The sequence below is a fragment of the Schistocerca americana genome, chromosome 1 (genome assembly GCF_021461395.2).
Source record: "Schistocerca americana isolate TAMUIC-IGC-003095 chromosome 1, iqSchAmer2.1, whole genome shotgun sequence".
Classification (NCBI taxonomy): domain Eukaryota; kingdom Metazoa; phylum Arthropoda; class Insecta; order Orthoptera; family Acrididae; genus Schistocerca; species Schistocerca americana.
In genome coordinates, this window is record NC_060119.1 from 588,773,572 (window position 1) to 588,791,720 (window position 18,149).

At 45.6% G+C, this 18,149-nt stretch overlaps 1 protein-coding gene across 4 annotated transcripts in view; it reads left to right on the top strand.

Moving 5' to 3' along the window:
* LOC124606741 (dipeptidyl peptidase 9) overlaps nt 1-18,149 on the top strand; it is a 203,407-nt gene that overhangs the window by 63,981 nt on the left and 121,277 nt on the right. For all 4 annotated transcript variants that reach the window (XM_047138778.1, XM_047138786.1, XM_047138796.1 and 1 more), the window contains 2 exons: nt 45-147; nt 13,649-13,825. In XM_047138778.1, the coding sequence (XP_046994734.1) occupies nt 45-147; nt 13,649-13,825 (280 nt within the window). The remainder of the gene's footprint in view (nt 1-44; nt 148-13,648; nt 13,826-18,149) is intronic.

Genomic DNA, 18,149 nt, shown 5'->3' on the forward strand with positions numbered 1-18,149 from the left:
TACATTAACTCATGTTTGCTCAGTTGCATACAATTGTGTTTCAGATGGAATATACAGGATAGCGTATGAAGAAGTTGATGAAAGTGATGTTAAAATATATTGCTTCCCATCTTCAACTTCTCATTTAGGAGATTTTGAGGAATATAGGTATGTGGATAGATAACTTATTTTTCACATAAGTGTAAAATTTAACAGATGATAGAATGTGAAATAAACAAATGAGGTCGTTGGTCATTTGAAATAACAGTGTTTCATTGTTATAAAGATTTTTTATAGTTTTGTTGCTTGTGTCTTGGGAATTGAAAGGAAAGTAAAATAGCACAACTGTCAACAAATGTGTCATTAGCAGCTACATTGTCTCATATTGCATCTGCCATTATTATCACTATTGTTATATTGTTACCTTTATTATCAAGAACTTAAAATAATTAACAGTTCTGAGAAAGTCAATTTGTCATTCTATTACTACCACCAATTCTATCTCACCTGTACAGTCAATGTTCACATTTTTCCTCTCAATCTGCAACTATTCAATGAGGTAACATCACTTTACTACAGAAACACTTCTGATGTGTAAGTTTCATCAGTATCTAACACATTTACTAGTTAATAATGTATGGTTGCTGGCTTTGTGCTCATGTTGTACGACTACTAAATTGCAAAGTTCTTAAAGGAATCCCTGTGCTACAGGAGTGGAATCCAGATTTAATGAGGTCAGTTTTAAGTTAAATCACTGTTGATTTGATTATGTCCCCATGTGCCTCTACACTAGAAAAAATTTCAATATCAAAGAGTATGAGACTTTATTTACATTCCCTATCACATAGCACCTGTGACCAAATGATGAGACATGTGCTGCACTATCAGTGAAATGAACTGATGCATTATTAGTTATATTGTGAAAAGGAAAGTTTCTACTCACTATATAGTGGAGATGCTGAGTTGCAGATAGGCACAACAAAAAGACTGCACAAATATAAGGCCTTCATCAAAACTAAATGACAAACACACACACACACACACACACACACACACACACACACACTCTCACACACTCATGCAAACACAACTCACACACACATGACTGCAGTCTCAGGCAACTGAAGCTACACTGCAAGCAGCAGCACCAGTACATGATGTGAGTGGAGACTGGGTGGGGGTAAGGAGGAGGCTGGGGTGGGGAGGGGGAGGGATAGTGGGGTAGGGGTGGCGAACAGTGACATGCTGTTGGGGAGTGCACAGGGACGAGGTGGAAAGAGGGTGGGCAGTTATGTGCAGTCAGGAGGTTAGATGGAGTGCAGCAGAGAATTGGGGGCAAAGGAGAGAAGTAAAAAGACTGGATGTGATGGAGGAATGAGAGCTGTGTAGCACCGGAGTGGGAACAGTGAAGGGGCTGGATGGGAGATGACAATTTCTAATGTAGGTTGAGGTCAGGAGGGTTATGGGAACATATTGCAGGGAAAGCTCCTACCTGCACAAGTCAGAAAAGCTAGTGGTGGTGGGAAGGATCAATATGGCACAGGCTGTGAAGCAGTCATTGAAATGAAGGATCTCATGTTTGGCAGCATGTTCAGCAACAGAGTGGTCCACTTGTTTCTTGGCCACAGCTTGGCCTTTCATGTGGTCAGACAGTTTGTTGACAGAATGGAGCACAGTGGTTGCAACTTAGCGTGTAGATCACATGACTGGTTTCACGGGTAGCGCTGCCTTTTATTGGGATAGGTGATGTTTGTGACTGAACTGGAGTAGGTGGTGGTGGGAGGAAGTATAGGACAGGCCTTGCATCTAGGCCTATTACAGGGGTGTGAACCATGAGATAAGGGGTTGGGAGCAGGGGCTGCATAGGGATGGATGAGTATAATGGAGGCTGGGTGAATGGCGGAATATCACTATGGGAAGGGTGGAATGGATATGGGTAGGACATTTCCATTTCAGGGCACACGCCCCTAGGGGGCTCACTACTCTTTGGTGGGTTCGTGCTTGGCTGCCACGGGGTCCCAGCCATTGCAGCATCTTTTCCCTTCTGTGCTGCATGTCTAAGCCCTTGCTATTCTTTTTCCCCTCCTTTGCGGGACGTGTCTGTGGTGTTATTGGGAATGTACCATAATGTCTGTTGCTGACATAAGAACAATTTCAGCACTGAATGAGATTTTTACTCTGCAGCGGAGTGTGCACTGATATGAAACTTCCTGGCAGATTAAAACTGTGTGCCCGACCAAGACTCGAACTCGGGATCTTTGCCTTTCGCGGGCAAGTGCTCTACCATCTGAGCTACCGAAGCACGACTCACGCCCGGTACTCACAGCTTTACTTCTGCCAGTATCTCGTCTCCTACCTTCCAAACTTTACAGAAGCTCTCCTGCGAACCTTGCAGAACTAGTTCTGGTACCGTAGGCCGGCTGGCCTCCATATCCCTGTTCGCACCACCAACCATTTTTCTGCTTTCAATTCCACAAACCGACAACACAAGCTAGCTGATGCTTCTGTGGACCTCATGGGGCAGGATACTCCTGCTTCTGTGCCCTGTAGCAGCAAGTCTTCGCAGGCTATCACTCAGCAACTGCTGAGGTGACACCCCTTCATTGCTTCCTCATTGTGACTCTCCTTCAATGGAAAGGTTGCTGCCTTCAGTCCCACAAAGAGGATTTATGACTGCTTTTAGTGTTGCAGCATCCCCTTGTACTGTGCCTTCAGAAAACAAAACTGCGTCCTCACGACCGCTTTGAACTTCAACAAGTCTTCCCGGTTTGTTTTGACCTTACCCCTGAGGTCGGCATTCCATCTCACTGGGGCATCATGCAGCTCATACGGGATGACATTCATTGTCAACCCATCTCCGCTACCTATCTTCAAGCCGTTGCAGTTCGCCTTTTCCTTCCTCACCTGACTTTTTCCTTCTGTACCGTTTATGTCCCTCTGTCATACGCTGTCACCAGGGCTGACTTTCTTTAGCTTATTGGACAGGTACCTCCACCATTTCTGCTACTTATGGTGAGCACTTGAAATATCTTACGAACATTATCCTTACCACTGCAGGACATTCCATTCCTCCCACTTCCTCTTTACCGTAGCATGTCCCTGTCTCTTTTTAAAATACCTAGTTTTCAAGGTGCGTGTGGGTTCTGCCTTGTCAAACACCTTTTCCAGGAAACCAGTGTGCCTCAGGGTTCCAAACAGAGCGTCACCCTCTGTAGCTATCGCCATTAACCCTATAATGACCTGCACGTGCCGGGCATCTCTGATTTCCTTTTTGTTGACAATTTTCCCATCTATTGCTGTTCTCCATGGACTTCTCACACAGAGCGACGTGTTTAGATATGTCTTGATCATCTTTATTCCTGGGGCATTGACAATGGCTTTCGTTTTTCCACTGACAAAACCTTCTGTATGAATTTCTAGTGGTGCAGTTGGTTTCTCCCACCATCTTTACATCTTGGACCTGTTGCTCTTCTATTTTACACCTACATCCATACTCCGCAAGCCACCTGACGGTGTGTGGCGGAGGGTACCTCGAGTACCTCTATCGGTTCTCCCTTCTATTCCAGTCTCATATTGTTCATGGAAAGAAGGATTGTCGGTATGCCTTTGTGTGGGCTCTAATATCACTGATTTTATCCTCATGGTCTCTTCATGAGATATACGTAGGAGGGAGCAATATACTGCTTGACTCTTTGGTGAAGGTGTGTTCTCGAAACTTCAACAAAAGCCCGTACCGAGCTACTGAGTGTCTCTCCTGCAGATCTTCCACTGGAGTTTATCTATCATCTCCATAACGCTTTGGCAATTACTAAATGATCCTGTAATGAAGCGCGCTGCTCTCTGTTGGATCTTCTCTATCTCTTCTATCAACCCTATCTGGTACGGATCCCACACTGCTGAGCAGTATTCAAGCAGCGGGCGAACAAGCGTACTGTAACCTACTTCCTTTGTTTTCAGATTGCATTTCCTTAGGATTCTTCCAATGAATCTCGGTCTGGCATCTGTTTTACCGATGATCAACTTTATATGATCATTCCATTTTAAATCACTCCTAATGCGTACTCCCAGATAATTTATGGCATTAACTGCTTCCAGTTGCTGACCTGCTGTATTGTAGCTAAATGATAAGGGATCTTTCTTTCTGTGTATTCGCAGCACATTACACTTGTCTACATTGAGATTCAATTGCCATTCCCTGCACCATGCGTCAATTCGCTGCAGATCCTCTTGTATTTCAGTACAATTTTCCATTGTTACAACTTCTTGATATACCACAGCATCATCCGCAAAAAGCCTCAGTGAACTTCCGATGTCATCCTAAAGGTAATTTATGTATATTGTGAATAGCAACGGTCCTACGACACTCCCCTGCGGCACACCTGAAATCACTCTTACTTCGGTAGACTTCTCTCCATTTAGAATGACATGCTGCATTCTGTTATCTAGGAACTCTTCAATCCAATCACACAGTTGGTCCGATAGTCCATATGCTCTTACTTTGTTCATTAAACGACTGTGGGGAACTGGATCGAACGCCTTGCGGAAGTCAAGAAACATGGCATCTACCTGTGAACCCGTGTCTATGGCCTTCTGAGTCTCGTGGATGAATAGCGCGAGCTGGGTTTCACACGACAGTCTTTTTCTAAACCCATGCTGATTCCTACAGAGTAGATTTCTAGTCTCCAGAAAAGTCATTATACTCGAACATAATATGTGTTCCAAAATTCCACAACTGATCGACGTTAGAGATATAGGTCTATAGTTCTGCACATCTGTTCGACTTCCCTTCTTGAAAACGGGCATGACCTGTGCCCTTTTCCAATCCTTTGGAACGCTACGCTCTTCTAGAGACCTATGGTACACCGCTGCAAGAAGGGGGGCAAGTTCCTTCACGTACTCTGTGTAAAATCGAACTGGTATCCCATCAGATCCAGCGGGCTTTCCTCTTTTGAGCGATTTTAATTGTTTCTCTATCCCTCTGTCGTCTATTTCGATATCTACCATTTTGTCATCTGTGCGACAATCTAGAGAAGGAACTACAGTGCAGTCTTGCTCTGTGAAACAGCTTTGGAAAAAGACATTTAGTATTTCGGCCTTTAGTCTGTCATCCTCTGTTTCAGTACCATTTTGGTCACAGACTGTCTGGACATTTTGTTTTGATCCACCTACTGCTCTGACATGAGACCATAATTTCTTAGGATTTTCTGCCAAGTCAGCATTTAGAACTTTACTTTCAAATTCATTGAACGCTTCTCACATAGCCCTCCTCACACTACATTTCGCTTCACATAATTTTTGTTTGTCTGCAAGGCTTTGGCTATGTTTATGTTTGCTGTGAAGTTCCCTTTGCTTCCGCAGCAGTTTTCTAACTCGGTAGTTGTACCACGGTGGCTCTTTTCCATCTCTTACGATCTTTCTTGGCACATACTCATCTAACGCATATTGTGCGATGATTTTGAACTTTGTCCACTGATCCTCAACACTATCTGTACTTGAGACAAAACTTTTGTGTTGAGCCGTCAGGTACCGTATTTACTCGAATCTAAGCCGCACTTTTTTTCCAGTTTTTGTAATCTAAAAAAGCACCTGCGGCTTAGAATCGATTGCAAAGCAAGCGGAAATTCTGAAAAACGTTGGTGGGTGCCGCCACAACTTACTTCTGCCGTCGAATATATGTAGCACTACACAGGCATGCTTTTTAGGCACAAAGATAAATACTGGCGCCAAAACCTGTGCGTCAGTAAATAAATTTAAAAAAAGAAAGGTGGAAGAAGAGCTATTTTCTCCACCCCGAGTTTCAACCACTGCATTTTCATACATTATCCAACGAAGTAAATACAAATTCCGTATTGTTCATCTTAGAATGTAGCAGCATTTCAATGTACTACGAAAATCTGCCTGCAAGACTGTTTGGGATGTTTGTCAATATGGCCAACTCTACGTTCTGAATTTTTTCCTATCTGTGAGATGAGATGGTTGCTAATTGGAACTTTTATAAATTGTGAATCACATGCAGTATTCTCGTCACCATAAGAATAATACGCAAATAAATAAACATTTTGCCATGTGTTGTTTCATGTTTGCTGCTATCTCATTTAAATCCTGTCTGCCTAATAAACTACGAAACTAGAGTGAGACAACAGCAAACACGGAAGAATATACATATCATGTCATGTTTATATTCGTATTATTCTTATGCTTAATAGTGATACAGTCAGAAATGGAGCACGGCAATTGACTAGATTTTTAAATCTAAGATGACTAATTTCTGTGTAGAATGTAATGTACTAAAGAGGCGCCTGCAAAGATTTTCAAACGGTGAAAATTTTTCGCTAACTCTCGTTCAGAACATCTATCATACGCAGTCTATTAGTTGGTTGTTGTTGATCATTATCAAAGAAAGCAGCAGTGTAAGTAACAACAAATAGCAGTTTCTTGCCAGTGTTTCATTAATGAGACGATTCCTCTCCCCCCCCCCCCCCCCCCCCTTAAAAAACAAAAAAAATGGGGGGGGGGGCGGGGGGCGGCGGTAGCGCGCACAAAAGCAAGCCATGCCGCGAGCGGCGACAGGCCGTAAACACGCACTATCAGAATGCGACAAACAATGCATGACACAGTACAGTAATGCATTTTCAGCTTGGAGTGATAAAGACCTATAACAAAGAAAACTGCGCTTATCAGATCAAAGAAAAATAAACAATCAATTCAAACCAGACGAAGCACGTGGAAAAGGAAGGGTACCCATATAAAAACGGACGGAGCGCCTGACGCATAGCAATGGCTACCTGGTAGAGCTTAACTGCTAAGCTTACGACTCGAACCAAACTACTGTAGCTGTATCGTCATTCATTCGACCTAAATTGTGTCTCATATTAAAATGGACCAACTTTGTTTCGATTTGGAGATGCGGCCTATAATTTTTCTGTCCCCTTGAATTTCGAGTCTCAAATTTCAGGCGCGGCTTAGATTCGGAAAATTTTTTTTCCCTTGATTTCGAGTCTCAATTTCCTTCGATACTATTGCACTTCTTATCGCTATAAACACGCCTCCCCCTTCACTGTCCAGCCTGTCCGTGCGGTATACATTCCAATCTGAGTTTAGGATTTCATTACTGTTTACGTCTGGATTGAGCCAACTTTCTGTCCCTGGTACTATGTGGGCATTGTGACCGTTTATTAATGAGAGCAGTTCTGGGACCTTTCTATAGACGCTCCTGCAGTTTACTATTAGCACATTAATATTGTTATTCCCTGTTGCATTTTGCCTACTCCTACCTTGCCGCGTCTCAGGAGGTGTCTTGTCGGGCCTAGGGAGGGAATTCTCTAACCTAAAAAACCCACATGTGCACCCCACACGTACTTCGCTACCCTTGTAGCCGCTTCCTGCGTGTAGTGCACGCCTGACCTATTCAGGGGGACCATACATTTCTCCACCTGATAGTGGAGGTCAAGAAATTTGCACCCCAGATCTCCGCAGAATCGTCTGAGCCTCTGGTTTAAGCCTTCCACTCGGCTCCAAACCAGAGGACTGTGATCGGTTCTGGGAACGATACTGTAAATAGTTACCTCAGATTCCACCCCGCGAGCGAGGCTTTTTGCCTTCACCAACTCTGCCAACTGCCTGTACGAACTGAGGATGACCTCTGAACCCAGACGGCAGGAGTCATTGGTGCCGACATGAGCAAAAATTTGCAGTCGGGTGCACCCAGTGCTCTCTATTGCCACCGCCAGGGCCTCCTCCACATCTCGGATGAGACCCCCCGGCAAGCAGACAGAGTGAACACTGGCCTTCTTCCCCGACCTTTCCGCTATTTCCCTAAGGGGCTCCTTCACCCGCCTAACGTTGGAGCTCCCAATAACTAATAAACCCCTCACCCCATGTGCCTGCTCGGACCTTGCTGAAGGAGCGGCCACATGTCCACTCACAGGCAGAGCGGGCGATGCCACATGGCCAGCCTCCACATTGACCCTTCGCCTCGTGCGCCGCGAATGCCGCTGAAGCCCACCACTCCCCTTGGGGAGAGGGTGGCTCAACCGCGCACAGTACCCGCGAAGATGTCTCGACAGCAGGGACAGTGGGTGAAGCATGTAACACCTGGGATGTACCATGCGATGCACCAGACTCCCCACTGCCGCTACACTCCGAGGTAGCAGGCTGTAGAGGGCTGACTGCGGCCATCAATACGTTCAGCTGTTCGTGAACAGTGGCCAGCTCCTCCTGTGTCCGTACACAGCAGTCACACATTCTATCCATCCTAAGAAATCAATTTACTGTAGAGAGTTAATCAACTTTTAACTAGACTGCTAATTCACTAAAGGCGGCTGATAGTTGACTAACCTGTGGTTACTAGACACTTATTGTAGAAAACAATGAAAATAGCACTACCTGTCTCTGGACTGTACTGAAAACAAACACTAGCACTACTGTCACTATGGTTGACTAAAGGGACTCTCTCTGACTGTATTCAAAACAAACACGAAATCTATGGAACACTATTGCTAGCACTCGACAATTAAAGCTTCCTAAAAGCAAAAACACACGGAAGAAGAAGTGACAAGTAAGAAAAATACAGTTAATACTTAAATTAACGTAGCTCGCTGCACAGCAGAAGTGATGCAGACGGCAGTTACGACGACACTGACACTGCCACTGAAACTATGAAATTCCTGGGGCTCATGCTCAGTAGTAAACTCTTTTGGTCCTCCCACATATTTTACCTGGCAGCTAGCGGTCCCTCAGTGTCCTACATGCCCTCAATAGTACTTCCTGGAGTGCAGATTGAACCACCCTTCTCCGCTTGTACCGGTCCCTTGCCTGTTGAAAACTAGACTATGGGTGCTTTGTTTGTGTGTGTGCCTGTCCATCCCTCTTACGCCGTCTCAACACTATACACCATCGTGGCATCTGTTTGGCCACTGGCGCCCACTACACGAGCCTGGTTGAGAATCTGTATGCTGAAGGTGCTGAACTACCACTGTGTTACTGCTGTCACTTTCTTCTCAGCAGGTACGAATGCCGTTTGTATGCCATGCATGGTCCCCCATCCTATGCCACCTCCATCGATGATTCCCTTGATTGCCAGTAGGGCGTGTCCCTCTTTTCTGTTACCTCCTGGAGTTGCTTTCGGCACTTCCCCCAGTGGCTTAACTTCACACTACCTGCAAATTTCCCAGTGGGTGTGAACCCTTCACCACCTTGGCTCCGTGAAGCCGCCTCTGTTTACCTTGGCCTTCATTCGCTTCCTAAGGAACGATCTCTCTCTGTCACCTTCAGTTTCATGAATTTTGCATGGAACTTAGTGATAGTACCTTTGTTCCACTGATGGCTCTCTTATTGTCTGCGGTGTCGGGTGTGCCTTCGTCATTGGCACCAACGTCTTTCGATATCGTCTACGGCAGCTGAGCTCTTCACCCTGTAGCAGAGCACAGAGTACATCTGGTGGCACAGACTTTTCGATTGTATCCCCTGCTCAGACTCTCTCAGCACCCTTCAAAGTCTATGTACGTTTTACACTGCCCATCCCAAAGTGCAATGGGCCCAGGAAAACTGTCAGTTGCTCACTCTTGGTGGAGCCACTGTGATGTTGGTGTGCCATGTTGCACTGTCAGGAAATGAGGCTGTTGACACTGCTGCCAAGGCTGCAGTCCTTGTACCTCAAGCCACTAGTTCCTACATTCCCTCCAATGATCTCGGTGTTGCCATCTGTCAGGAGGTGGTGTCCCTTTGGCATCACCATTGGTCCTCCCTTCATGGGCCTAAGCTCCAGGTTCTGAAGCCTCTTCCAGTGGCTTTGATGACCACCTCTCAGCCCTTCCACTGGGAAGCGGTCATTACAACTAGGTTGCGTACTGGGCACTGGTTTTTTAGCCATCGTCTTTTGTTAAGTGGTGCTCCCCCACCACTTTGTTCACATTGCACCCAACTTTTAATGCCTGCCACTTCCTGACGGAATGCCCATTTTTTTACCGTTTGGGTTTGTTGTCTGAGTGATTGGCCGTTTTAGTAAATGACTCAGGGGCTGTCTGCCGCATTTTTACTTTTTATCCGTCTAAACAATATGGTGAAGGTCATTTAATTCTTAGTTTTGGACCTCCATTTCTGTGTGGCATCTTCTTCAGCTCTTTCTCCATGCCTCTGTTTTTAGTTGTCTTCTCTTATGCCAATTGGGATTTATGTATAGTCGTTTTTTAACTCCTCTTTGTCTTTGTGCTCTATAGTTTTGACTTGGGCGTGTATGACACCAGTTGTTTTTGTACCCTAAAACAAAGCAATTTCAGAGCATGGCGAGAGGTAGTCAAAACCCTGGCAGAGAATGTAATTCATTTGCTCCAGTCCTGGTTGATACTGAGTTATGAAGAGAATGCTCCTCTGTGGCCGGATGGTGGGAATTTGTAAGGTGGTGGGAGACTGGAAACATAAGGCATGGGAGATTTGTTTTTATACAAGGTTGGTACAATAATTACAGTTTGTGAAGGCTTTAGTGAGACCCTTGGTATATTTCGAGAGGGAATACTCATCGCTCCAGATGTGACAACTGCAGGTGGCTAGGCTGTATAGAAGGAACTTCTTGGTATAGAATGGGTGGCAACTGTCAAAGTGGAGGTATTACTGGTGTTTAGTGTTTTGGTATGGATGGAGGTACTGATGTAGCCATCTTTGAGGTGGAGGTCAACATCTAGGAAGGTGGCTTGTTGGGTTGAATAGGACCACGTGAATTTTTGTTGTGCCCATCTGCGACTCAGCACCTCCGCTGTATGGCGAGTAGCAACTTTCCTTTTCACAATATTGTTACTTTTCATCCTGGATTTTCCATTGTTTGATGCATTATTAGAGTATTTGAGAATGCATTTATTGGTGACATACTGTCAGAAATAATTAAATTGTACTATGTTAAAAGACAATTACATTTAACATTGCTAAAATAGAGTATGGCTTGAGAGGACTGTAATATCTTACAAAAAAAATATGTATGACATAACTTACCATGCTGAGACAGGTGTGAGTTCTCCAATGCGACAATCATGGCTCAGTCCTCAGCTGTCTCTCCTTCATCTACCTACCATTCATCTTTCCATTCACCTCTCTCTTTTCCTCTCGTCCCTTTTCTTCCTCTTACACCTACCTAACAGATCAAAACGAAAATTTCTGTTCTGACACTGACAATGTTGAGTGTTTATGGAAAAAGTTCAAGGCAATCGTAAAATGCGTTTTAGACAGGTACGTGCCGAGTAAAACTGTGAGGGACGGGAAAAACCCACCGTGGTACAACAACAAAGTTAGGAAACTACTGCGAAAGCAAAGAGAGCTTCACTCTAAGTTTAAACGCAGCCAAAACCTCTCAGACAAACAGAAGCTAAACGATGTCAAAGTTAGCGTAACGAGGGCTATGCGTGAAGCGTTCAGTGAATTCGAAAGTAAAATTCTATGTACCGACTTGACAGAAAATCCTAGGATGTTCTGGTCTTACGTTAAATCAGTAAGTGGCTCGAAACAGCATATCCAGACACTCCGGGATGACGATGGCATTGAAAAAGAGGATGACACGCGTAAAGCTGAAGTACTAAACACCTTTTTCCAAAGCTGTTTCACAGAGGAAGACCGCACTGCAGTTCCTTCTCTAAATCCTCGCACAAACGAAAAAATGGCTGACATCGAAATAAGTGTCCAAGGAATAGAAAAGCAACTGGAATCACTCAACAGAGGAAGCTCCACTGGACCTGACGGGATACCAATTCGATTCTACACAGAGTACGCAAAAGAACTTGCCCCCCTTCTAACAGCCGTGTACCGCAAGTCTCTAGAGGAACGGAAGGTTCCAAATGATTGGAAAAGAGCACAGGTAGTCCCAGTCTTCAAGAAGGGTCGTCAAGCAGATGCGCAAAACTATAGACCTATAACTCTGACATCGATCTGTTGTGGAATTTTAGAACATGTTTTTTGCTCGTGTATCATGTCGTTTTTGGAAACCCAGAATCTACTATGTAGGAATCAACATGGATTCCGGAAACAGCGATCGTGTGAGACCCAACTCGCTTTATTTGTTCATGACACCCAGAAAATATTAGATACAGGCTCCCAGGTAGATGCTATTTTTCTTGACTTCCGGAAGGCGTTCGATACAGTTCCGCACTGTCGCCTGATAAACAAAGTAAGAGCCTATGGAATATCAGATCAGCTGTGTGGCTGGATCGAAGAGTTTTTAGCAAACAGAACACAGCATGTTGTTATCAATGGAGAGACTTCTACAGACGTTAAAGTAACCTCTGGCGTGCTACAGGGGAGTGTTATGGGACCATTGCTTTTCACAATATATATAAATGGCCTAGTAGATAGTGTCGGAAGTCCCATGCGGCTTTTCGCGGATGATGCTGTAGAATACAAAGAAGTTGCAGCATTAGAAAATTGTAGCGAAATGCAGGAAGATCTGCAGTGGATAGGCACTTGGTGCAGGGAGTGGCAACTGACCCTTAACATAGACAAATGTAATGTATTGCGAATACATAGAAAGAAGGATCCTTTATTGTATGATTATATGATAGCGGAACAAACACTGGTAGCAGTTACTTCTGTAAAATATCTGGGAGTATGCGTGCGGAACGATTTGAAGTGGAACGATCATATAAAATTAATTGTTGGTAAGGCGGGTACCAGGTTGAGATTCATTGGGAGAGTCCTTGGAAAATGTAGTCCATCAACAAAGGAGGTGGCTTACAAAACACTCGTTCGACCTATACTTGAGTATTGCTCATCAGTGTGGGATCCGTACCAGATCGGGTTGACGGAGGAGATAGAGAAGATCCAAAGAAGAGCGGCGCGTTTCGTCACAGCGTTATTTGGTAACCGTGATAGCGTTATAGAGATGTTTAATAAACTCAAGTGGCAGACGCTGCAAGAGAGGCGCTGTGCATCGCGGTGTAGCTTGCTCGCCAGGTTTCGAGAGGGTGCGTTTCTGGATGAGGTATCGAATATATTGCTTACCCCTACTTATACCTCGCGAGGAGATCACGAATGTAAAATTAGAGAGATTAGAGTGCGCACGGAGGCTTTCAGACAGTCGTTCTTCCCGCGAACCATACGCGACTGGAACAGGAAAGGGAGGTAATGACAGTGGCACGTAAAGTGCCCTCCGCCACACACCGTTGGGTGGCTTGCGGAGTATAAATGTAGATGTAGATGCTCTACAGAATGCTCATGCCATTGGATAAGTGTGTGTGTGTGTGTGTGTGTGTGTGTGTGTGTGTGTGTGTGAGGGGGGTGGGGGTGGGGGGGCTCTGGTAAAGAAAATTGTCAGATTGCATAGCTGTAAGGTCAATCTTATTTACATCCCTGTTTCCCACTCAACCTCTCAACTATATGGTGAGTAACTACCTATACACCCTCAGTTGAAGCATTATGTAATAAAGTTTGAAAATGAATTGTCGTGGCATGTTAGAAGTAGTCGTGTTTGCCAAAATGAGTATAAGGTTCTTGCGATAGCTGGTACCAAGATGATAATTACATAGTGGCAGTCTTTTGGGCTCAGACCTTATTTTGAAATTGTAATTGTTTTGAATATAAGTGATTAAGTTGTTAAATAAGATGGTAACAAATTGTAACTTGTCTATCATATAATAACCCTTATTGTTCCAATACTTATGGCTCTTAAATATATTTTCTCTTTTGGCTACAGGTTCCCTCGTGCTGGCACAGCGAATTCCAAGTCAAACCTCAAAATGGTTCAATTTAAGGTCAATGAGAATCACCAAATCTATGATGTGAATGTCCTTGAGTTGCAGTACCCCTTGTGTGTTTTGTTTCCCTGGATGGAGTACTTAGTTCGTGTAGGTTGGACACCAAGTGGTGATTAGTAAGTATAACAAATTTTGAATATGAAATGCTAAGATAGAAATTTGTTATTAGTTGAGATACATTCCCCGAAGGAAATGATACTTTGGGTGTATGTTTAAAGCAATGTGTAACAAAAGAATGTAAACAATAGAATCCAAAAGGAAATCTGTGAATAATGTAAGGAGCTGAAAGGACCAAAAACATTAGCAACTTATATGTTATATTTTGCACCTCATGCCTTCTTTGATAAAGGATTTTTAGCTACTTGGGCTTCCTTCCAGTATCTGGTAAATTTGTGTGCATATATGCGCTGGTTAGCCTGGCTCAAGTAGCACCAAATTTATTAGTAGACACTCTATAAGTATTTTTTTTCTTTCTTTTTAATTTCATTTATCATATATGCACATCAGATACAATATTAGTCCTCCCAGGAAATATCCCCTTAATACTGTAATTCGATGGATAAACCCCCCAGGGGGGCTCACGGTTCTTTCGCGAGTTTGTGCGTGGCGCACACTGGGCCCTGAGCTATTGCGACCCATTCTTCATTCCCTGGTTGCATTTCCTTCACTCTGCCCGCTCCATATCCTCACTCCTTCCCCGTTGACCCTTCCTTCCCCTCTCTTGGTGTTCTGAGTTATGTCAACTTGGCTGTCCACCTGGTCTCCTGTATTGGTTGCAGTTGTGCTCCTTGTGCCTGTTCTTTCACCCTTTTGGTGTTTAGGTCCCCACTTTAGGTTGGGCCTCCACTTCAAAATTTCCTCTTTTTAGTGTGAGCACTAGGGGGAAGAACTGCCTCCCTAGCATCTATGGTGCAGATCCCTCTCCCCTCTCCCTTCCCCACTGTACCCCCCTTTGATCCTGCCAAGTCTCCAGCATGAGTAGCCAGTCCGTGTGGTGGGGCTGTTACGTACCAATGTTGCTGAGCCCCCTGAAAACACAGGAATCGCACTACTGATATCTGAGCTGTTCCCTCCTCATGTATGCCAGGAAGTGGTTGCTTATCTTTTTGGAACATCGGAACTCCCGGCAACGGCCACTGTGCCAGATAGCCCTTGCTGTGGCTGGGTGGCGCCCATGGAGAGAGCCCCTGGTTGGACTGGGTGGTATCGGGGCAGATGCTTGGTGCATGAAGTGTATTAAGCTGCAAAAATCTGTCCGTCTCTTCGAATGGTGAAGGATCCTTAAATGCTGCTTCCTATGACCTGGCAACCTTCCTTTCTATGGCTACACCATGGAGGAGAGCCAGGCTCGCTATCTTGGGCTGAAACCCTTTCCCCGTTACCTTGTTTGTACTATGATGGATGGGGACACATTCGCCACCACAAAGCCATTGTTTTTCATGGAAAATATTGAGGACAAGTTTGGTGAAGTGGAGTCTCTTATTAAGATACAGTTGGGCTCACTGTTAATCAAAGCTTATTCTGCCACCCAATCCGCAGCTATTCATGCCTGTGATCATCTTGGCAATGTCCTGGTGTCTATCATTCCCCACCAATCTTTGAATATGGTCCAGGGAGTAATTTTTCATAGGGACCTCATCCTGCAAACTGATGAGGGACTCCGATCTAATCTGGAGCGGTGTAGCGTTCATTTTGTTTTACGTGTGCAGAAGGGTCGCAAAGACAACCACACTGATACTGGCTCCTTCATTCTGGCTTTCGAGGGGGATACCCTCCCAGAGAAGGTGAACATTATGTGCTACAAATGTGACTTGAAGCCGTACATCCCTCCACCTATGCGGTGCTTGCGTTTTGGGCATATGTCTTCCTGCTGTACAGCAGACCCTTTGTGTGGTGACTGTGGCCACCCACTCCATGAGGGAAGCCCCTGTTTTCCTCCACCTGTGTGCATCAGTTGTGCTGACCGCCATTCCCCTCGCTCGCCGGAGTGTCTGGATTACAAGAGAGAAAAGAAGATCCAAGAATACAAGTCCCTGGATCACATGGTATATGCTGAGGCTCGCCAAAAGTATGAAAGACTCCATCCAGTGTCACTATCTTCAACTTTTGCCTCTGTTACTTCCTTTCCACCTCCTCCTCCTCCTCCTTTGTCTTTACCCCAGCACCATACCCCTCCCCCTCCCCCTCCTGTGACCTTCTGTCAGGAAGCTGCTCCCCCTCCATGGCCAAAGAAGTGGCCCCCTTCTTCGGTATCTGCCAGTGATAGTGCTCCCTCCCAGGACCCCTCTCCCCCGGCATCTCTCAGGCCAGAAGACTGTTACCAACACTTGGCCATGAGGTGCACCATCTGTGGGCCCCAAGGTCGCCCGCTCTCTTTCGGTTGCCGATGTTCCAGGAGCCTGTACTCCCTCTGTGCCCTGCCCTCCTCCACCTCAGAAAGAGAAGAGAAGAAACATAAATACCAAGTCAAAGCATCCCCGGTGCCCCTGGAGGTGCTATCTGCCCCCTCGCAACCTGAGACTGACATTTTATTTATGGATGTCACCCCACTCTTGTTGATGACAACTACTGACCAAGTGACCTGACCTCCTTCTCGGCTTCTTCATGTCTACCTTGGACTCATGCCACAAAATCATCCAGTGGAATTGCAACAGATAGTATCGTCACTTACTGGAAATGCAACATCCTGTGTCCTTTTATTCTGCATCCTGTCTTGTTCTTCAAGAAAGCATTTCCGTGATGACCATTCTCCAACTTTTCGTGGTTATCGGGCATTCTGTTGGAACTGTGTTGGCCCTGGGGTAGCTTCTGGTGGGGTGTGCACTTTGGTTTGCTCCGATGTCATTAGTGACTGGATCCCCCTACATACCACCTTGGAAGCTACAGCAATTTGAGTGAAAATGACTCCGGAAATCACCATTTGCAATGTGTACTTCCCTCCAGGCATGCCACTTGTTTATGTTGCACTGTCTACCTTAATCCAGTAACTCCAGTCCCTGTATCTCCTCCTTGGGGATTTCAGTGCCCACCATCCTCTGTGGGGGAGCGTCACTTCAACAGGTAGGGGTATCCTAATTGACTAACTTATCATGGACCTCCGTTTGTGTCTCCTCACTGATGGTTCCCCTGCCCACTTCAGTGCCGTCCATGGTACCTTCTCTTTTATCGATCTCATGATCTCCTCATCTCCTCCCCTGCCCTCGTGGCTTCCCTACATTGGTCATCCCGTGATGCCCTATGTGACAGTGACCACTTTCCGGTGATTATATTGTTCCCCTGTTGCCGCCAGCCAGCCAGCCAGGCCCCCACATTGGGCATTCTACAGGGCCAATTGGCTTTTAATATGTCTGCTCCCCACTTTTGACACCTCCTTCTCGAATTCCATTGATGTCTTTGTGCAAGGCATCTCTGCCGCTCTTCTACACACTGCTGGGACTGGTGTCCCCCTATCCACAGGTCCATAGGTCAGCCGGTACCGTGGTGGACCAAGGATATCACAGTCGCTGTCCAAGACTGCTGACAGGTGCTGCAGCAAATTACGCGACACCCTTCACAGACCGACCTCCTCACCTTTAAGCGTCTTCATGCTAAGTCTTGTTATGTTATTAAGTGTAGTAAAAAGGAATGCTGGGAGCACTATGTTTTCCCCGTAGGGATGTATGCCTCTTCATCACAGATTTGGTCAAAGCTCGTTAGCCTTCTGGGCTGCCAGACACAGTCAACTGTCCAGGGTCTGAACCTTCAAGGTGCACTGTGCACTGATCCATTGGTCCTCACAGAACACCTCTCAACTCACTTTGTGACGGCATTGTCGTCCTCTTCCTACCCTACTACCTTTGTCTGGCAGAAACACAATTTGAACAGACACCCCACAGACACCCCCCCCCCCCCCCCCCCCTCTGTTTCATCCTGCGCCACGTTGAGTCTTATAATGCACCATTCACTGAATGGGTATTGGTGCGGGTTCTTAGCTCTTCACGAGACGAGACACAACCCCAGGGCCGGATTCCTTCCACAACCAGATGATCCAATACTTGGATGTTCCCCAGAGGCAACAGCTCCTCACAGTCTTCAACCACATTTGCCTCACGGGTGCTTTTCTGTCACAATGGCAAGACAGTATAGTCATCCTCATCCTTAAGCCCGGGATAAATCCAATGTCTCTTGACAGTTACCGCCCCATTAGCCTTGCGAATGTACTTTGTAAACAGCTCGAAAGGATGGTCAATTTCAGATTATGCTGGGTACTCGAATCTTGGGGCCTTTTGTCCCCCGGATCACAGTAGCTGCCGGGCATGATGACCTCCAACTGACCATTTACTCTGATTGGAATCAGCCATTCAAAAGGCTTTTACTCACTACTGGGACCATGTCACGGTCTTGTCTGACCTGCATAAGGTGTATGACATGGCTTGGTGCCTTCACATTTTAGTTACCCCC